Source organism: Falco cherrug, chromosome 15 (assembly GCF_023634085.1).
Source record: "Falco cherrug isolate bFalChe1 chromosome 15, bFalChe1.pri, whole genome shotgun sequence".
NCBI lineage: Eukaryota > Metazoa > Chordata > Aves > Falconiformes > Falconidae > Falco > Falco cherrug.
The window spans coordinates 22,446,556-22,466,793 of NC_073711.1; the positions used below are offsets into that span (position 1 = coordinate 22,446,556).

At 43.6% G+C, this 20,238-nt stretch overlaps 2 protein-coding genes across 4 annotated transcripts in view; one reads left to right on the top strand and one right to left on the bottom strand.

Moving 5' to 3' along the window:
- The window catches only part of LOC102058672 (fibronectin type-III domain-containing protein 3a-like), a 233,106-nt gene that overhangs the window by 62,832 nt on the left and 150,036 nt on the right, over window positions 1–20,238 (top strand). The gene's annotated exons all lie outside the window — the stretch shown is intronic.
- On the bottom strand, window positions 676–13,874 carry LPAR4 (lysophosphatidic acid receptor 4). 2 transcript variants are annotated; one of them, XM_005440986.4, is made up of 2 exons: window positions 13,582–13,874; window positions 676–2,069 (listed from the first exon to the last, which is right to left on the bottom strand). In XM_005440986.4, the coding sequence occupies exon 2, from the start codon at window positions 1,912–1,914 to the stop codon at window positions 868–870; it is 1,047 nt and encodes a 348-aa protein (XP_005441043.1). In that variant the 5' UTR covers window positions 1,915–2,069; window positions 13,582–13,874; the 3' UTR covers window positions 676–867. The 2 variants fall into 2 exon arrangements, with proteins under 2 accessions (XP_005441043.1, XP_027663634.1); XM_027807833.2 differs by lacking the exon at window positions 13,582–13,874 and adding an exon at window positions 12,532–13,101.

Here is a 20,238-nt window from a genome sequence, read left to right on the forward strand (position 1 = left end):
ACTCGGTTTCCATAGGAGAGATTTGCCCTTGCAAGAGCTCTGGGGTTTCAGGCCCTTTCTTTCAGCTGAGTTTATAGTCTAGCCCTTACCAGAAATAGTCACTTATATTCTCCTGGGACATAAAAGCCCAGGTGTAACAGAGTAGCAATGAGCTCTTTACTTCTCCCTAGAGGTGGCATTTAGAATAAATTAAAAGACAGCTTAATCTGACAACAATGAAACTTCTTATTTCAAAACTGCATTATTAATTATTCTCTCCTCTTATTATTTTTGTTATCATCAAGGAACTGTTTTGCCTACTGTTACAACAATTATTTACACTTCAAACCTCTCCATACATTAAATTCAGCATGACTGTGTCTAGTAAAACCAGGATGTATACTCTAGCAGTGAAGTAAGGAAAAGCCAGAAGCTTTTATTATGCCTTTTTAAGCAAACATATTGTGTGAAGTTATTGAGTTAACATATGATGTGTCTCCAGAAGGCATGAAATATTGGTAGATATTGCTAAGAAAATTAATTTTTCTGTTTCCCAACTGGTCCCATGTCAACTGCTGGGGGAAAAAATGCCAAATGTTGGCACCTTCTGGTTAAAGAAGCTGTTCTATTCCCTCCTTAGTTGGCACGTATGTCGTTACCAATCCATAATCTCCAAAGGGAGATCCATAGGGATTTTTATATTTCATGTTCACCTGTTGCATCTGATGGGACCATCCCAGTGTAAGGATTTTTTTACCTGTGTAGTTATCCCCCAGGCAACTTTTCTTCATTAACACCACGTGTGAGCCCACATATTCTGAAACAACTATTTCACATATGGTGTTAATCAAAAGTTAATGGGGGCTAACTTCATGTGTAAACATCTCGCTAGAAATGCGATTCAGATGTTGGGTCCCCTCCATTCGTAATAGCCTGGTCACTTATTTCATCCTGTGGTGCTGGTAGCGCAGTCTTTGTTAGAGGTGTCTCAGTCTTGAAAAGAGAATCCATTTTTATCTGGGTTTTTATGTTGAAAGACTTCTGGAAGGATTCTGATGTGAAGTAATAGATGAAGGGGTCAAAGCAGCAGTTCATTGTTGCAATGCACAATGTGATTGGGTACAGTGTCCTCGCAAACCTCTCCAAGGAGCAATTTGCTATCGCTTGGGACCGCACAAGAGCATACAAGAAGAGTATGGAATTGTAAGGCACAAAGCACACAACAAAAATGGCCACGTGCACAATGATCATTTTCAATACTTTCTCTTTGTTTGTCCCAATCTGAGACAAGGTGGCAGGTTTCCGGAGAGTCCTGAGAACTAAAGAAGAGCATGTAAGGTTGAGTAGCAAAGGAATTATGAAACCTACCACTTCAATAAATATGGTGATCTTAGACAGATAGGTTTTCCAGATACGTTTGGAAAAACCTTCAAAACAGGTCGTGCTGGTGTTAGAAATGTTGGTTGTGGAGAACAAGGAAGCTGAAATTCCACCGCTGAGGACCAGTATCCAAACACCAGCACAGACTATGGCAGAATTTCTCCTGGTCCTGATGGTGCGAGATTGGAATGGATAGACGATAGCAAGGAAACGGTCAACACTAATGCAGGTGAGGAACAGCATGCTCCCATAGATGTTAGTGAGAAATGCTGTACCAGAAATCTTGCACAGGCTATCTCCAAAAGGCCAATGCCTGTTAAAATTATAAAAAATTTTAAAAGGCAAAGTGAACACAAAAAGCAAATCTGAAACAGCTAGGTTTGTCATGAAAATGGCTGTTTCACTTCGCATTTTCATCCGAAAGCAGAAAACAAAGAGGGAAGCACAGTTAGTAATCAAACCAAGGATGAAGACCACGCTGTACACTGCTCCATACAAGTTGTACTTAAAGGAATCATCTGTCAAACAGGTATGATTGTTGCTGTGGTTTCCCATGCCAAGTCTGTGATGTACTTCCAAAGAACTTCAAAGTCTACTTCAGTGACATCCATAAAACAAGACAGTGATCTCTTCTCTTCCTGAAGAAACACATTCCAGGAAGGTTGCTTGACACCATGCTACACCGCGTCTCTGTCACAAGTACTTTCATCCTGAAGGAGAGAGAGAAATAAATTACATTGGTCTTGCGACCTGCTATCACCTAAAGTGGCTGTGCAAGAGAACACGTACTCTTTCCTTTCCAAATGAATGGAGTACAAACAAGGCCAGTAATTAGTTTCCAAGGTAGTTTTTATAAATTCCACTATTATTGGGATTTTTCATATTTGAACACAGCAGTTACTGTACTCAGCCTTGCCTTTCCTTCCCCCATCACTCCCCCATCCTCCTGTTGGAAGGAGAGTGATTGCTAATTCCAACTTTCCACTTAGAAAGGTTTTTCTTTAAAATTTGAGATGGAATTGGCCCAGTGTGTTTGGAAACAAATGAAATCATGGACCCACAATTTTGCTCAGGTATAGAATCAAACAGTCTGAAATGTTCACCCAAACTTGAAACAAGAGGAGAAAGAAGCTGAAAGCTTTAGCGTTCACGTTTAACTGTGCAGAAATTAAAATTCTATGGGTTTTGGTTCAAAAGTATTAAAAAAAAAAAACCAAATCTGCATTAATAAAGTACTGCTTTGCCTTTTTTCTACTTGAAAATAGGAGCATCCTTACACATGTTTTCAAAGTGAAAAACTTAAATGTTGTATTTCAGAAGCGTTTTTCAAAAATACTTTCCAAAGTTATGCTTGCCACTTGGAAAATGTTGGTTTTTTCCTCCTTAAAAATTTATGCAAAAATGGTATTGCTTTCAACAGGACCTTTTTTTGCAAATGTAGAATGATTTGCAAAAAGGACTCTTCTAAGCTTTACCAGCAGCTTCATTTCACTTCTACTCTTTGTCACGATTCAGAACCTGAAATTTGGAAAAACTCATAAACTACATTCTTGTAAGACTTTGTCCCAATTCTGCAAGCTTTAGAGAAATACATATAAAGCACGCATGCTGTTTGTTGGACATAAGTGCTTTCTGAACTGCCTTGATGCTCTCTTATTGTTATTCTAAGAATTGTTGTTAAGGCCTGTGAGCATAAGCAGTTGGAAAATCTCCCTCGTTGGAGCAAAGAGGGTTTGTGAGTTGGAACGGGCACGGTAGTCAGTACATCTTGGAAATGTGGAGCGAAGCTGGGTAGCCAAGGGAAAGACCTTTGCCTTGTAAACTATAGCAAACCAAATGCGAAACAAAGATTGTAATCTAAGAAACGTTGCAGTAGTTACAACTATGGAGGAATTCAGACAGATGAAACCCTTGTTGAAGAGTAGGATCATTTCCAGAAAGCGATTCTCTGACAATGTAGTTTCAACAGCAAACGTAACTGAGTTGTGTTAAAGGCTGAAAGGCAACATATAAACAAACTGGGGAAGCAAGCATAGAATCAGGACAATTTGGGATGCAAACTGATGAAAATCAAATGCCTTCCATATGTTTTCCTACTGGAAAAGCTCATGCTGACAATTGTTCTTGCACACAGTCTGTCAGTGAGTCAGCTGGCAAAATGTCAAGTGTTAAGAAAGATGTAATAGCTGTTAGGTGCAGATCCTGCCCTCACCTGGGAGTGCCTGCACAACTGCAGGCTCCACAAAAACCAGTGCTTTTTAAGCAATAAGCAAGTTTAACAAACTTAACAAATAAGCAGGCAGCACCTTGCTTTTGCACCTTATAGATTAGCTGGATGTAAAGCAAAAGAGCAGGAAGGGAGGATCCCCAGCTCTCACTCCTCAGAAAGATGACTTTCAAATTACTGGAACTTTTTAACATCCAAAAAGATGACTTGGAACTATCAGGTCTCTCCTGTCAGGGGGGGTTCACGCTCTACACAGGCCAGGGCAGCATCAAGACTGGGGCAGCAAAGTGGTGCTCCGTGGTTTGCTGTGCTGGTTGTGTTTGCTCTGCATGCCTTGAACTACTGCAATTCCCTGTGATTTGCGTAGGCTGGTTTAGTACACGCTCTTCACCCAGCTTTGTAAATTCTTCCTTCATTTTAGTTGCATTTTGAGTTACACATTTGCAATACCCTGCCTTAGCAAATGTCCAAACCAGAAGTAGATATGCCCTTATCTGATTGCTGATGATTTTGTGGCAATGGTAGAGCCAATCCGTGTCAGGGCCTTCCCTACAGCATACGTACGCAGGCTCTTCATTGTGCAAACCTTACAAGGTGCTGGGGACAGCCAGGCAGAGTAGGGAACACACTGTGTAGGGGAGCAAAACCTTCCCTGCACCCTTCTGTGCTTTTTGCGCTCATCTCAGTGGTTTTTTCCTACTAAATTTGTGGCTAAATGAACCTTATTGTGAAATGCTCTTAAAAAGATACCAAACATTTAAACTTATGATAAGGATAGTAGTAAAATCTCAAAGGTGCACTTTCTTTGAATGCTTGGTAATCTAAATAAGCAAAGGTCTCACCTACAAGTTGAAATGCCTTTAAGCAAGAACTCGGTCAGATTCAAAAGCACATATGAGCTCCAACAGGAATAGATGAGCCTCTTAGCTTAACCCTCAGCCTAATGCATTTAATTCTTGGCTTGTAAATCCCTTTCAGTAAAGAAAGAGACTGCATGTTATCTCCATCAGGAGCAATTTTTGTTTATGCTGCAATGTAACCTCCATAAGTAGATAGTTTCCTTCTGCAGTGAGTAAAAACCACGTGTGCCAGACTCTCCTGGTCCAGGCTTTGTGTCTGGGTCGTAACAGGGGAGGTTTCAGAGGGACTGGGTGTCTAAAACCTTACATATCCACGTCCCTGGGAGGTGGATGGAAACCCCACTTTCCAGTCTGTGTGCACAGTCCAGGATTTTGGCTGTTCCTCAAAACACAGCCTGACGCAGCAGGTTTGAAAGGCAGCTTTCAGATGCTTACCTTTACTATTGACATAAGTGGTTGTTGCCAGCAGCCTGACCCAGATACTCATTGCACAGGAGAAAAGATGCTTGATCACATGATTCTTTTTTCCCTGCTCTGCATCAGACAGCCACAAGGTCAAACGCCAGTTTTTTCTGGTGTATAAGTCTGCAGGAATTGCCTGCCAGCTATCATCTAGCTAAGTTATGGTCTTTAAAATATAGGCCCATGTTGTTTATGTATCTAACACTGAGGTGTTTAAACAAGCTGATAAGTTGCTTTGAAACTCAGCCATGTGCTTTAAATTCTGTAGTATGAGTTACACGTTCAGTTTTCTGAATGTAAAATCCACTTTCCTTCCTCTTCACTAAGGATTAAAGCAATAGGATGCTCTTTATGTATGTAACGTTCACTACTGCTATTAACTTGGGGGGGGCAATACATTTTAAGATGGTGAAAACCACTTTACTGTTCTGTATTTCAGGCCAAGACTTTTAATCCTGTATCTACAACGGGGCAGTGCATGAAGGGAGGAATGTATTTAGCTGTGGTCAGAAGTGGTACCATAACCCAACATACAGCCTGTTTAGTGTGGTAATACTGAAATAAAATAATATTAAATAATATATAAAAATAATAAACTAGTGAATAAGAATATCTCGTAGCAGGGATGGTACAAGCAAACCTACAGCAGCTGTCACTTAGGTAACCCTGTTATTCTCAGAGTTATGAAGTGGGGTTCAGCAGAGTAGCTGGCAGGGTTTGCTACCACTTGCCTTTTATTGTAGAAATATCCCTGGTTTCTATGTACTGAAAATAAAGGAAAACTTCTACGTATCGCTTCCTATGCTGCACAAGTATCCTGTTTACAATTCTTTCATTTCCTCCTCCTGGCACCCCAAGAAATCTTCAAAACAGCCAGCTTGCAGCTTAATTCAGATCAACCATTTGTTAGCACAGAAAATTACTGCAGGTAAAAACCACACTTTAAAATCAGATTCTGTAATTCTGTTAAACCCTTTCTTTCTGCTCATGCACATCCCATCCTCCACAAATCTACCAAATTGAGGTCAGAAAAAAAGTGTGATGTTTGGGACTGATGTTCTCATATGCGCACATTTTCTTATTGTCATATCAGATGTTAAGATGAATGTAACTTTATCAGTCTGAATATGTAGGACATCCTGTGTGTGGGTTCATTTAAATAACTAAACACTGTAACACCTTTCCTTGTGGAGTCTGATACAGACTAAATGTGAAAACCTTTTAAATCTGAAGGATCACTTTCTAGATTATCACTATGTGTATCCAGGTTATCTCTGAATCTTGAGATGCAAAGGTTTTGTAGGTATGGAAGCCAAAAACTGATGCACCAAAAAGTGGGAATATCGGGTTTGGGAGGGGCTTCTCTGGGTTTTTTCCAGAAATATCTCTAGGTTGTGGCAGCACTTGTTGTGTTTTGATATGGTCTCACCCTGACCTTGGAAATAAATCAGTATTTTCCTTGGGCACAGCATGCACTTTATGCCTTCTCTTGACAAGAACTGCATTCATTAGGGGGTTTTCACTTCACTGTTACTCAGGCAGTGCAATGATTGTATGATGTATAACTCATCCCCAGCACTGAGCCCAAGGTTATGACTTTGCAACCACAAACTCTCATTTCTTCAGTATCTTGGGTTTTATTTCCCTTCTTCATGTCCCTTTATTTACGCAGAACGTTCAAAAAAGATTTTGTTAGGTTGGGGGTGGGGTGAGGTAGGTGGATGTGTTTCATTTTTTGGAAGATGTTTGCATAGATGATAATTCTCCATAGGACTATAGGACCTGGATTCTTCCAGACTGGTATGAGTAGTATAGGTCAGGTGAGATACACTGCAAAAGTGTAAATATGGACTTAACAGATAAACAAACTTTTTCTACCTGAAAAAGTAAATATTTCTGACAGTTCTGTGGCAGTGCTAAATAGCAACCATAACACCACCAAACTATTGTTTCTAAAGGCTTACAAGTGTTCGCTTGAAAACCACAAAATGTGAATTCGGAGAAAGCAAAGAGGAAAACGCAATAAAACCGTTTTGCCACCAAGTTCCCCGCTGCTTTGCTACTCCTACAATACCACAGTGCTTGTAATGGGACCTCCACTTAATAATACTTTCTTCTTTTCTTTTTTCACTAGTTATTTTTGGTTGCAAAGAACTCTCAGCAGAAAGCAGTTATAAGAACAAACCTCCAGGTTGGGAGAATCTGGTAGCTGGCTTTTCCCTTCTTGAGGCTGACAGGGCATTAACTGTGCTGCACAGTGCTGCTGCTCCTTTTTCCTGGTGCCAGCAGTGTGGGCTTATGGAAAACTGTACCAGGAACAGCAGGTGCTGCTGGACCCCGCTGCTGCTGCAGGGATGTGGCTGGGAACGGGAGGTGGCTTGGGACACCAAGTTTGGGCTTGGCTTTTAAACCAACCCGCTTGGCAAGTTGCTGTGAACTCTCCATCCTCCCCAGAGCTTCTTGCAGTTTCACAGTAACCTTCGCCTATGTTTCTTCCCTGGTGTGGTAGGAGCAGGAGTAAGGGTGGGATTAGACAGTGGGAAATGAAGCAGCTGCCTGTAAACAAAGCGCTATAGACTATAGGAAGCAATGGAAAGTAGAAATGTTTTAATCTCTTTCATTTACTAATCCTAAAAGTGATGTATTTGAGAACAGTAGGAAAGAAGTAGACAGAAGTGTGACTTTGAAGTCCAGCAAAGGTTTCCTAGCTTCAAAGAGCCATTCTTCCCTGTGTCTTACCAGAGCGAATGCCTAGCCGTTATGCTGGGCAGAAGGGGGGCGTTTTCTGATGAGTAGCATAAAAGACAAGGCAGGAGGACTCTTATTCATGGCTTTGACACTTATTGTGCAAGGGTCTTCAATACCACCGTGCTTTCCTGCCCTGGTGTTTGCTGTGGGTGTAATAATGTCTCCTGCACCTGGTAGGAAGGTGAAACCCTTGAGTTACTCCTGATAGTTTCTGTCAGTCAGGTTTTACCGTCTGCTTTTCAAATTCTCTTTGATAGAAGAAAAACAAAACATGGGAGCCCATGAGGCATTTCCCCTCACTCATCCACCAAGGGCGATCCCAGGGACCTGCTGGAACCAGGTGAGAGTCACCGGCAGCTCCTTTCCTTCCTGCCTTGGTGGCTTTGGCTCTCCAGGAACCAGACCCTTCAAGTTCAACAGCTACTTTCTCTTGCCAGTGAGTCAGCGAACGAATTGCAGCAGGACCCCAATTTAATTCTTCCCCTAGGCTCAGGTTTCCATTTCCCTACTCTGTCTATCAGACCTAATCTTAAAGGTGTTCTCCTTTTTTTATTTTTTTTTTTTAATTGGTCAGCACTGCCATTGTCTCCTAACTGTCCTCTGAGACTTACAAAGCATTTCCTGCTCATGGTGACTTCTCTGTGCTGTATCTGTTTTGTATTGAGCTAATTAAAATGTTTCCTTCTGAAGAGAATAGTGAACTGACTTACCCCATATTCAGACACTGATCCTCAGGGCATGACTCTCTTTTTGTTTTCACTGAGAATGTCTCTCTCCATTTACATCACCCCTTTAACCCTTGATGTGCTTTGGGCTTCCCCATCCACTACGGCATTCAGAGGGTCTGATCCACAGCTCAGAAATGATGGAATTTGCCCCAAACTTCCCAGCAAAGTTGGTATTTTACTCTTGTGAGAGGGACTTTTTTGCTTGCAAAAGAACCTTAGTCTGATGCTGGAGCCCTGTAGGAATGTTGCTTGTTTTGACCCTCAGCTGTCTCACTAAGGGGAGATTGCATTATAATAGCTTTGCTCGATTCAACAGAGATCCCAGCAAGAGAAGATTTAGATGCAAAGAAAAAACTGATGGAAAAGCAGAGTTACACTGTTTGTCCAGGTTGTTTTCACTCAGGAGTAGAAGCTGGTATTGGAGGTAGCTGCATCTTTGATGTAACCCTGTTTATTTACAAAGTGTGGTTAAGAAAAAAAATAAAAAAATAAGAGAGTCCTGTTTCCCTGAACCACTGGGGAATCCAACAACAGGACTCAGTTTATTTGCTTACAGTTCCAGTCAGCATCCTGCCCAAAAAGCTTCCTTTCTTTGCTTTCTCTGACACAATTTCCAGTAATTCCTTGGTGATCACTTGGCTTTTTGGTTCCTTGTTGCCTTTACTCACAAGGCGCCTGCAGCCACATGAAGCCCCCCTTTCACCCGAGCCTTTTTGACTGCTCTCAAAGGCTGTGGCTCAGGGGCCGGTTCCTCTGCAGTCCCTTTGCTGAAGCAGGAGCACTGAACTTTCACCTCTGTTTATCCAAAAATTATAGGCTTTTTCCTTCCCTTTGCATACATTAGTACCGACAAGCCTCCATCCAGCTGCCAGCACCACAGTATGAACACCTATTTCAGCTTTTGCAATCTAAACTGGGTGCACAGAGGTGTGGCCAATTTCCTTGCGGGTGCTGAGCACAGTCCTTCAGTGGGGCAGAAGGCAATCTGTACTCTGCTCTGCTGCTCAGGACCTTGAAGGACCTGTGCTCTGCATTTAACTGGAGGAGCTGATAAAACAATGCTTTCTTCTCTGATACTGCTTTATTCCGAGGGGGAAAGGTTTGAGAACTCTTCTGACAGCAGTATGGACTGGGTGGGTGTTGCCAGCCTTAGTTTCATTTGCTCCAGTGGTCTGGCCTGTGAGTGCTGGAGATGCACGGTCCCTGCCCAGAGCTGCTGCGCTCCCCGTTCTCCTTGGTGCACGTTTCTCAGCAAGAAATACGGAAGTATGGCTGGGGTCTTCATGTATTCTTCCTCACCTCCCCTCTAGGGAAAAACATTAAGGTCTAGAAAAATATTCAGTGGTGTGTAATGAAATGATGCATGAGCAAGTGCAGCACACAGCTATGCTTTTTCTCAGTAAGAACTACTACCAAGGGTAAATTTGCACTAGCGTGTTAAATAAGAGATGACTTTGCAATGCAAAAATAGCACATCTCAGCCAGTGAGTGATGTTTCTTAGAAATCAGGTTTCTAATAATGAGATGAGAGAAGAGGAATGATGTTTTGGCATTGTATAAAGGATGCTGCTTTTACTGCTAAATACAGTAATTTCCATTTACCGTGTAAAAGCAAATACATGCTGGAGAGGAAGACTGTGTTATCCTCAGGTTCAAGAAATTAAAATGGGAGTATTATTAGATGAAAATAAGAGATTCTGCTGTGGCTGTCTATTTACAGGCATAATAGATATTCAAAATATTATGAGATCATGCTATGTACAGAGAAAGCAATCTGTGCTGTTGCTAACGTGCACTTTTGTCTTGGGGTTAGGGACTGATGAAAGTCCCTCAATTTCATTTGCCAAGATAGAGACTTTCCTTTTTCTGTAAAACCAAACCATTAGAAATAATTCAGAAAACTTTCCTTGTAGCTGGGGTCAGCTAAGGCTAGTTTGGCTCCAAAGCAGTTGTGAATCTTTACCCCCTTTTATAGGACTGAACTGGGAAGATGGTGCGTTAGAGGAAGTCTTGCAGGGCCACTGTCCTTGTGAATAAAGAACTCCTCTTTTCAAGGAGAGAATTTGCCTTTTGTGAAAGGTGGTGGCTCCCCTTCCCTGAGACTAAATCGGATCCTTATTTATGGAGGAGGAGCAACTTGTGAAGGAGCGGAGTGAGTCTCTGCACGCACGCTTGACCTGGAAAGACCTGTTAAGGTTGGATGTGTGCTCCAGGAGCCATCCTCACTCACCTCAGCCTGTGGACAGGATGGCTCACCGGTGTCTCATTTGTGATCCTGGAGCACTGTGGGACAATCAAGCTAGGACCACCACATCAGCCGTGTACATCTGGCCAGCAACACTCAGACATCGGTAAATCAAATATGTTTTAACCAGAGTTAGCTGCAGCCTGCACAAATACTTTACAGACACTGGCATAAATGCGTATGGCTGCAGGCAGCCATGCTGTTAAGTGCCAAGGCAGTACCAGGATACCTGAGTCCCAAAGTGTTTTGCCATTTACTGCTCTCCCCAGAGAGCAATTTTCTCTCGCCTTCCATTCCAGAAGTAACACGCTCCCCTATGTTGCACCCCTTCCCCAGGATCTGGCCCAAGGTTGGGGTAAAACTGCATTAATTCCTGCTCTTGTGCTCCAGCCATGAGGTCACAGGCTGGAGGAGGGCAACCATCTTACAGCTGGGAGTGCATCCTCTCTCTGGCACGAGCTGCAGCGTTTGGGATCGCCTGCCTCTCAGAAAACTGGGAGGAGCAGGTTTTCACATTTTTTTTGGTCTCATTACAATACCCTGAATGAAAGTGAATGGGTAGTTGCATTCAGGCCTTAGTTCTGTTTGTCTGTCTGTGTACCAGCTGAGGTCCTAACTCCAGAATTCGAAAGACGCTGATTTTTATCAGTTGACCTAACCCTATTTAAACACATCTCGCTTTTAGTCTCAAAGGTTTAAAGTGAAATGTATGCTCAGCCTCCCCCTCCCTCCCTCCCATTTTTTCAGGATTTTCTTCTGAAATTCAGAGGCTTTGAACCTTCTCAAGTACCAAGGTTGGTTCCCTGCCTGTTTTATTTTAGCTTTCAGAATGCTAGTAAGGGAAAGAAGATGGAAAAGTGCTGCAAAGCAGGGAATATCCTTATCACTGACCTGTGAACTTTGCACTTCCCATCCGCTGGGTTTCACTGTTCTGTTCATAAAGGGGAGTAATACAAAAACACACAATTGTGTCCTCTCAAGCAAAGATTAAGGACTGTCGTTAACCCCCCCCCCAAGGTTTCTTGCAAATTCTTCCACAGTGGGCTTATATTGTGTTAAATCCTATTTCTTCCGAACAGCTGCATCTTTAGATATTGTTCATAATTCATTGTACTTTTGACACCAGATTTTCTATCTGCTTATAGCTGTATTTGAATTTTTCTTCTGGAATTTTGCCACTGAGCTTAAAAGGAGTAGATTTTAGACATAAATGAAAGGCAAAGTGATAAATAAAACTTCTAGGTTTTGCAGTACAAAATATATGTTATTTACTAACTTTTAATATAGTTTGCAGGAACCAGATCTCACATTACATGTAAATTAATGACAAAGCTGAAAGCATGCATTATTGTAAGCTGCAAGCCTTAAGTTTATGCCACATTCATATACAACTCTTTCTTAAGCCTACGTTAGTGTCTTTATGATGCTGACTTAAAAAAAAAAACAACAAAAAAACCCAAAACCCTAAGGGATATTTTTCACAAATCTGAAACAAACAACAGGGATGGAAAAGTCCTTAACTTGTCATCTGCAGTGACACAATGAGAATTACGATGTGAATTATAACGATTTCCACTGCAACAGTTTGGAGGAGTAGCTCATGTAGTAATTACTTTGCAAAAACTCGGAGATCATCTTTCTCACTTTAAACAGAAACATTCGCCTCTCCCATCCCAACCACAGCACAGCTCAAGTAAGAAGAATGAGATCTGCCTGTATAGAAAAAACAGTGCTAATCTCCATTGAAATGTACAACTCGAGCCCATCCCCGGCTCGTTTTATCCCACGGACGTCTCCGAGCCTTCAGATTTCAGAAAACGCTACAACCCATTTTTTTTCAGAGCTGACATTAAATCCGGATGCTTTTCTGCTGAGGTAGAAAGCGAGGAACCAGAAACTTACCGGGGCAGAGCGGTCGGGGAGCCCATGCCCGCAGTGGCGGATCTCAGCCCGAGCCCCCCCTGCCAGCCCCCATTCCTCCTCCTTCTGTCGGCGGAATCGAGCCGCTCGGGACCGGGGTGCTCGGCCGGCGGAGAGGTCGCCCGTTCATCTTCAAAAGCCACAGCGCCCGGCAGCTGCCGGCCTCCCTTTGTTCGGGGAGGAAACAGAACTGCTGAACGCTGCAGCCATCGTGTCTTGGGAAACAGGACACAAGAATGGGCCCAATGTCTGGGCAGGGTCTGTGGGCAGGGGGAACCCCTGGGGGTCTCGGTAGGAAACGCTTTTCCATTGGGCAGGGGCGTGTTACCCGCGCCTGAGCCCGCCCCGCGCCCGCCGCCGCGCTGCCTTCCCGGCCGGAGCCTTGCCCGGCTCTAGCTCCCGGCTCCGGCTCCGGCCCACAGCTCCGGCTCCCGGCTGCGGCTCCCGGCTCCCGGGCAGCCGGCGGTGGCAGCGCGGATTGCCTGAGCCCTTAGCTGGGCCCGCAGCCTGCGGAGCGTGCCCGCGCCCCCGCGCCGGGGTGGTCACGGGCAGGGGGAAGCTGCTGCTTCAGGCACAGATTTTCCTTTGCATGGCTGTAATTGTTTTTCCTTCTAATTAAAAAAGTGAGGAGGAGAGGGGGGAGCTGGGAAGCAGGAAAACATTGGGTAGGACTGGGAAGCTGCAAAGCAAAGCTGGCCATAGGAATAAAATATATTTCTTAACAGACTTAGAAAGGGATTGGGTTTTAGGTTGGAGTTTGTTGTTTGGGGTAGGTTTTTTGTTGTTTTTTGATTTCTCACAGGAGCTGACTAGAACAGTCTGGACTCTTGTCCCCTAGCAGTTTGCTCTGAAAGCCCTGGGCTCCTGCTGGAAAATCTATAGGCATTCAAATGTTTAGGGACACAATTACGAATACTCCAGGGAAGTGTGGCTGCTCTTGCCTTTGTAGCTCGCCCTGAGAGCTGCTGCTGCTGCCTTTCAGTGGATCTGCCTTCCAGCAGAGCCACTAGCTAAAAGCTATTTATCACTTACCTTTAATATCAGCCCTTCAGCTAGGGAAGAGGATCTTCTGGCAGCAAGAGTAACACAGCGGACGGCTTATTTGCCTCAGCCTGTTTATGCTGTGGAGCAGCTGGTGCCCTTTTATTTCTTTTTCAGCCCTCTCTAGTTCCATAGGTTTGAAATCCTGAGTCTGCTTTTAAAGCCCAGCCTCCTACCTAACGTGTCTTGCTCACATTGTGTTTGTCTCTCCTTTTCCTCCACTCTTCTTGGCTGTTCCCACAGGCAGCCAAGGCTAGTAAACAACTCGCTGTGAAGCTGGAACTAATGTTATTCCTTGGGCTGGTGGCTGGTGCAGTGGGCTCGGACTCGCTTCTGCACCATGCCCAGCTGCCACAGGCTTTTATCCAGTCGATGCGAGTAACTTCCTGAATATCTCATATAACAGCCTAACTCCAGTCTGCAAAACCTCATCCTCTGAGGGCTCACAGTTTAAAAACACAAGTGTGGATTTGGATTGAAAATGGTGAAGGTGCAGATGTTTCCTGCTCCTAATGGCCAAAGGTCCCTTTTCCCTTTTTCGACTGGTAAAGATGGCAATCTGGGTAAATTGTGAAGGGATGGCCAAAGACATCAGCCATCACCATCACCCATGTACAAACGTGGGGGTGAATATGGGGGCTGGCAGAAGGCTCAAGATGCAAAATCCACCAGTATCACCAGTAAACTCGCATACAGAAATCAGTTTTGGCTCTTTGTGGCTTGTGGGCATTTTCAGGCTGGCTGCATGGAAATCCTGATCCCTCAGGCATAATGCAACTTCTTTTCACTCCCCGGGGCCCATTCTTATAGGTCTGTGAGTGTTCTCAGTGAGGACCAATTAAACACCAACTCTGCATTTGAAATCGCCCTTTTTAGGGAAAGAAGTGTGGTTTGGGTGGTTTGAAGCTGGACGTACTGATGCAGATTAGAGTGAGCATACTGAAACCCTTTGCAGATTAACGTTATGTGCCTCAGCCCCCAAAACTACCAGCTGATGGGCAAACCCATTAGAAGGGAGAATGATTACTCCTTGGAGATTTAATACAGCAAAAATCTTAAACCAAAAATTCTCTTCTTCTTACAGTATTTAGCCAGAATGTGGCAACTGTGCCAATTTTGCTGCTGTTGGAATGTAAATAGGCAGCTGTACCTACCTGGGAAGTTTGCTTTCTCTCTAGAGTTACTGGTTTAATTAGACACTCCTAACAAAAGTCTTCAGCTGTTGTGAACTTGGAGGGCTCTCAGGAACTCCTTACCTCTAACCTAACAGGAGACTGGGGGTGGTATTTTTGCTGGTTATGGACTCCATCCTTCTAAACCATCGTAGTGGTTCCAACTTCATATCCATCCATGGTTGCCATTGAATTCAAAAACATCTCTAGTGAGCAGGTTTTTCAGTCATCTGTGACTTGGGGTTTTTTCTTTTAAAAGGAGCATCTTTTTCTGCTAGCTATAGCCAAAACTAGAAGTTGGAAAAGTAGAATCTCTAGATTGACCCGTGATGCTAATCTCCAGCCTCTAGAGATCATTAAAAAAAAAAAAAAAATCCCAACCTTTTCCCCTATGGGACATAAAAAAGTTTTGGTATTGTCCCCAGAGCGATATGTTCCTGCTCCCCTCCAAGGCACATTGCACAGAGCAATACACATAGGCCTTTGTCCTTCTCCACACCAGTTTAAATAGGCCAAATGCTGTGCTATCAATGTGCACTGTGTGTTTTTTTAAATAAATAAAGTACAAACATTTCCAACAAAGTACCCTTAACATAGGTTTATTTCCCAAACATGAAAAAAGGAGGTGGCTGCCTCTCTTCTTGGTTACAGTTACAGGCAAGTGTTTTTCTTTAAAATGGAAAAACAATGAGTAGACTCCTCAGCTCTTAATCTCTGGTCTCTGCGCAACTCATTTGCTGTCCCCACCCTGATCCCATGGTGTTCAGTCTTAGACTTGGGACTGGGTGGGTTTTAGCAAGCTCTCCTTGTTAAAACATTGGCAGTACATCAATAATCTTTAGTTATTTTGGAAAACAAGGAAAATCGGACTGTTATCTTATTGGAAACCACGGCTGCTGAGAAGGCATAACATGTTTAAGCAAAAGTTTTACCCCCTGTTTACAGTACTCGGATTTTCTGCTTGTGCATAGAAACCCTACTGATGCGATACTTCTGTTATGTTTTTGGTTGTCCAATGTGTCAGTGGCCTGGTGGCTTTTGGACCGGTATATGAAATTTCCATTGATTTCAGCCAGGCAGGGATATCTGAATTTAAGGAACAGGTTTGCCCAGAAGACTAGCATATTGCATTTCTGGATGATTAATGCTTAATTCTTCTGCTGTCAAACATACTGACTAGTTTCAGTCGATTGATGCTTTATTGTGCCAGGATTCCTACTTCAGGGCACTTAGAGCACTCAAAAGGAGCCAAAGAGCAGAAACCAAATCAGCATTGCATTTTAAAGGCCACTAGAATATATATAATAGGGACATGAGTTTTTCCCTTTCCTCCTCTATTCATTGGCAAGGCTTGTTTCCTTCCTTTGCTTTCCTGCAAAAGCAGACTTAATTTGTCATTTGGTAGCTAAATTTTGCATGGCTTTAGCTCATCCTGGTACAGCGGTGCATATCAGATGTTCTGAGGCCCAGTGGAGCTCTGCCTCTTATTGAGAAGAGTCTGTGAACAAGCTCCTGTTAAGCTGCAGAGACAAAAATGGACCATGCAGGAGTGGCTTCATGGTGCCAGAGTGGTTTAGGGACCCTAGCGGGAGAAGTAGGTGACCCCACATTGCCAAGATACCTACTCTTTGAGCTTACAAACTTGGTTGTATTTAGAAATTCTGGCTGGCTGCAATACATCCATATCATGTCCTGTATCATTTGTTCATCCTATGAGGCACACAGCTTCCTAAGGTCTCATGCTGTTAAAGCACCAGCTTTAGGACTGCAGCTCCTCTGGAATAAGGTTAATGTCTGGGTGACCGCAAAGGAAATATTTGGATGACTGAACCAACAGGTTCAATTCTGTTAGAAGGGAGTATTTCATTTAGATGTTCTGCAGGAAAGCTAAAGGAAAAAATCAATAATACTGACATTTTGCTGGGCCGGGAGGGGGGGAGAAAAAAAAAAAAAAAAAAAGTAGTCACTTTACAGAAACCGCAGTCTGTGCTGGAAAAGATTTTAAAGGAAAATTCCTGAGCAGATGTAGCAGAACCCTTCAGGAGCTCACTTACTAAAGCTGCAATGTTTACTAATTCTTAATGGTTTGTCAGTGCTTCCATTTAAAATCCTTTTTGAAGAGTTTTCTAACAAAGCCATAAAAAATCACTTCTAAATCAAATGGAAATGCAAAGCCTCATCCTGTTTGTTTTTTTCAAACGTGCATTTAGAAGGCCCTTTTTAAATAATTTGAAATGCTGCAGGAGGGGGGAATGGACACAACGCACCAAAAGACAGGTGCGCAATTGAATCAGTACCCTTGCAATTTTAAGAAAGCTTCATTTAAAAGCCCTGGTTTGTTAATTTGCCAGCACTTAAAGTTCCATTGCTTTCCTACCCAACGGGACTTTTTGCTAATAAATGATAGAAATCAAAGCTTTTCGGGGGTGGGGGAAAGTGTTGCTTGTGCCAGTGGAGTGACTGAGTCCTCAGAAAGGCCTCACTGCTCTCAGTGCTGACAGTTTTCTGGTGAACACAGTTTGCTGTGTCCATCCAGGTAAGGACTGGACTAACCGATTAACCTGTGATTTGTTTCTCTGATTTTTAGACTCATCCAATAGCAACTATTTACATTCCCATGAGTCCTGAGGGCCTTTCTTTATAAAATGCAGTTAACTCGAAGAAAAAGCATCCAGTTATGAGCTGCTGAAATGTATTTCATTGTGTAGAAAATAAAAGAAAAAAATTGTACTGTTTGCTGGGTCAGGCAAATAGAAACCTCTGGTGGCACCAAGGACCTGAACCTGAATATTCCTCCAATCCATGCATTTTTTCCTAAAGCTTTGCTTTTTCTTTGCTATGTAGCATCATCAAGCTAGAAGAATATCAGTCTTTTGGACAGTGCCCTCTCCATGCCTCAAAGCATGCCTCTCTGCTTTCCGTATTTTCCAGTAATTTAATCAGGCCCTTCCAAGTGTGTCTCGGTCATTTCAGAGTCTTTAATATTTTCCTGTCAACAGAGAAGGGATTAATTTTGCAGACTCCCCACTCATCAGTCATTTTCCCCATAACTTAGAGGCTATTTCCCGTTTTGCACGACCAAATCTAGCCCATTATGTCTCCCTTCAGAAACTGTATCCAGGAGTTACTTCAGGGAAGAAAGAAATACCTGATTATTCGCTCCTCCAGGATAAGTTCAGAAACTTGCTCTGTCCTAATTTGGCATGGGATCTGTGTTCGTTGATTCTTTTTACCCACTTCAAAGGGACTGCTTTTCAGTTCTGCATGCTTCAGAGTCCCCACTTTAATAAACACGTGGTAATGTATACCATTGTTTTGACGAGAGGCACCAGTTATGCTGAAGTCTTATCCCCTGGAAAACGAAGAAGGTGTCTTCCAGCAAAGCTGTTGGGCTGCCTGTGTAAGCTGCCACCAGCACCAGCTGATGATTTCAGAGTGAAGTGACATTGCCTCTGTCGTGGTGGAGGATCATGTCTGAACGTGGCCAAGGGAAAGCTGAAATGGCTGCCTTTGTCTTCCTGTGGTGGGGAGCAGAGCAGGTTTTAACAAAAAGTGGGTGAAGTGAGTTGTTTTTTTCTTTTTCTGAACCCCAGTGATAGCCCACCAATGGCTCCTATTCCAGGTGTGGTGAAGCCTGGGGTTTTCAGCAGAGACAGCCCTGTTTGAGGTGTGACTGGAGCTGCAGCAGCTCTCGGTATCAGCAGGAGGTACCGTACCCGGATTTCATACAGCACAGCGTCCCTGGGCTGAGGCTGGGGGGGGGCTGTAGGCATGCCATACCATGGCATCAATGAGTGCTGGTGTTTTACTGGAGTACACTGAGTTTCACCAAATGAACTGGGAAGGATGAGAAGCTATGGTGCCAGGAAGAGCTGCTGCAGAGCAGTTAATGAAGCAAGTAGAGAACAACAGACGATGCAGGCCAGGGTTGGCTGACTTCCCCATGCAGTAGCAGGGACAGCATCTTGGAGCACGGCAGTGGAGGTATATTAAGTTTCAACAAAACAAACCCAAAGGACGTGAAAAGCTGGTGAATATAGTCTGTGTTCTGATGGCAAAAGATTCAGAGTTTGAAAGGAGCCTGGAGCACCTAAAACAATTGAAGGCACAACCAGGCAGGAGCTTGCAATTCTGCTGTGCATGAATAGAAGGAAGAAGCGGCTGAATATCAGGAAACATTTTCTAACAATGCAGACTATTCGGCTTGAGTGGAGACTCCCAAGGGAAGGGGTAAAAGCCCACAAGGGCTGAATAATAGAAAAGTAGTCAAAGCCATAGTGTACATATACTGGAAAGAAATCCTTCAGTACAGTGATACACAATTCACAATGCCCAGCCAACATAGCGTTGCTATTATTAATAGCATTTTTAAGATGCATTTTTTGATACACAGATTCAGCAAAGTCCTTGCAAACAGGGAGGTTTCGAGCCTTCTGTGCAGGTCCTCTCCCTGTGAGGCGGGCAGTAGAGAAGGGGAAGAGGGGACGCGCTGCCCGTCACAGCCCTGCATTTCTCAACACCACCAAGCGATTGCCTTGGCTATCCCTGTCCCTAGGAAGAAGCCTGTTTTCTGCATTTTCATAAGAATTCTCAGTTAACCCAGGTCCTGCTCCCTGTAGAGGGCAGCTGCTTCCCTTAGAACTGCTTGGGAGAGTGATCTCCCCACCGGCATGTTCTGGTTCCCAGCTTACCCGCTGTGAATTTTGGGGACTTGCAGGATTTTGGGTGGACCACAGACCGCAGGGTGATGCCAGACAATTCACAGCCCCGTCGGGCTTCCCTCTCCTTCAGTGCTGTGCCAGCCTCCATGGCTTTATCACCAATGGAGAATGGCAACAGAGCTCAATTAGTAAAATTCATTATGCTCTGTAGCTTCATGGTCTTGGGAACCTCTTGCAGCATCACAACATACAACAGCATAGCTGTTATCGGAGAATTTATTGATGAAAGAAATATACTAAATGGATGAAAAATTAAACATTGCCAGTTTTCATTATCATCCAAGTACCCAGGAGTTGGTAGAGCCTGTAGCTCCCCCCTGCCTTCTCAGGTGGGTGACACTTTGAGTATCTTAACCCAAAAGAAGACTGTTTTAAGCATGACTAATGCCCAGCTCCGTAGTGAGGTGTGTCCCAGCACACAGGGCTGCACCGCATGCCGAGGTCCAAGCCTTCATGCTGTGCTTCTCTCCTAGGGACCATGTTAGTAAAGCGTATTAACGGAACTAATCTTGCCAAGCTGTGTGCTTTTCTGTTGCACAAACTTACAGTCAGACAGTGTTATGGAAATCAAAGCAGTATTATTCGTGTTGCACCACCACTTAACTCCTGCTCTCTACCAGCCCATTGTTGATAGTACTTTGGCATCGCGTCAATCTGATTGCAATTAAGCTTTTTACAAAGCATCATTCAAGGCTGTCTGTTCTGGTTTTGATTGTTCGTGCTCTGAAAGGTTCTCCACAATGGATGTTCCAGGG

What these genes read in the sequence shown, in the direction of transcription:
- LPAR4 (XM_005440986.4), bottom strand. Translation starts at nt 1,914, where the DNA reads ATGGGAAACCACAGCAACAATCATACCTGTTTGACAGATGATTCCTTT.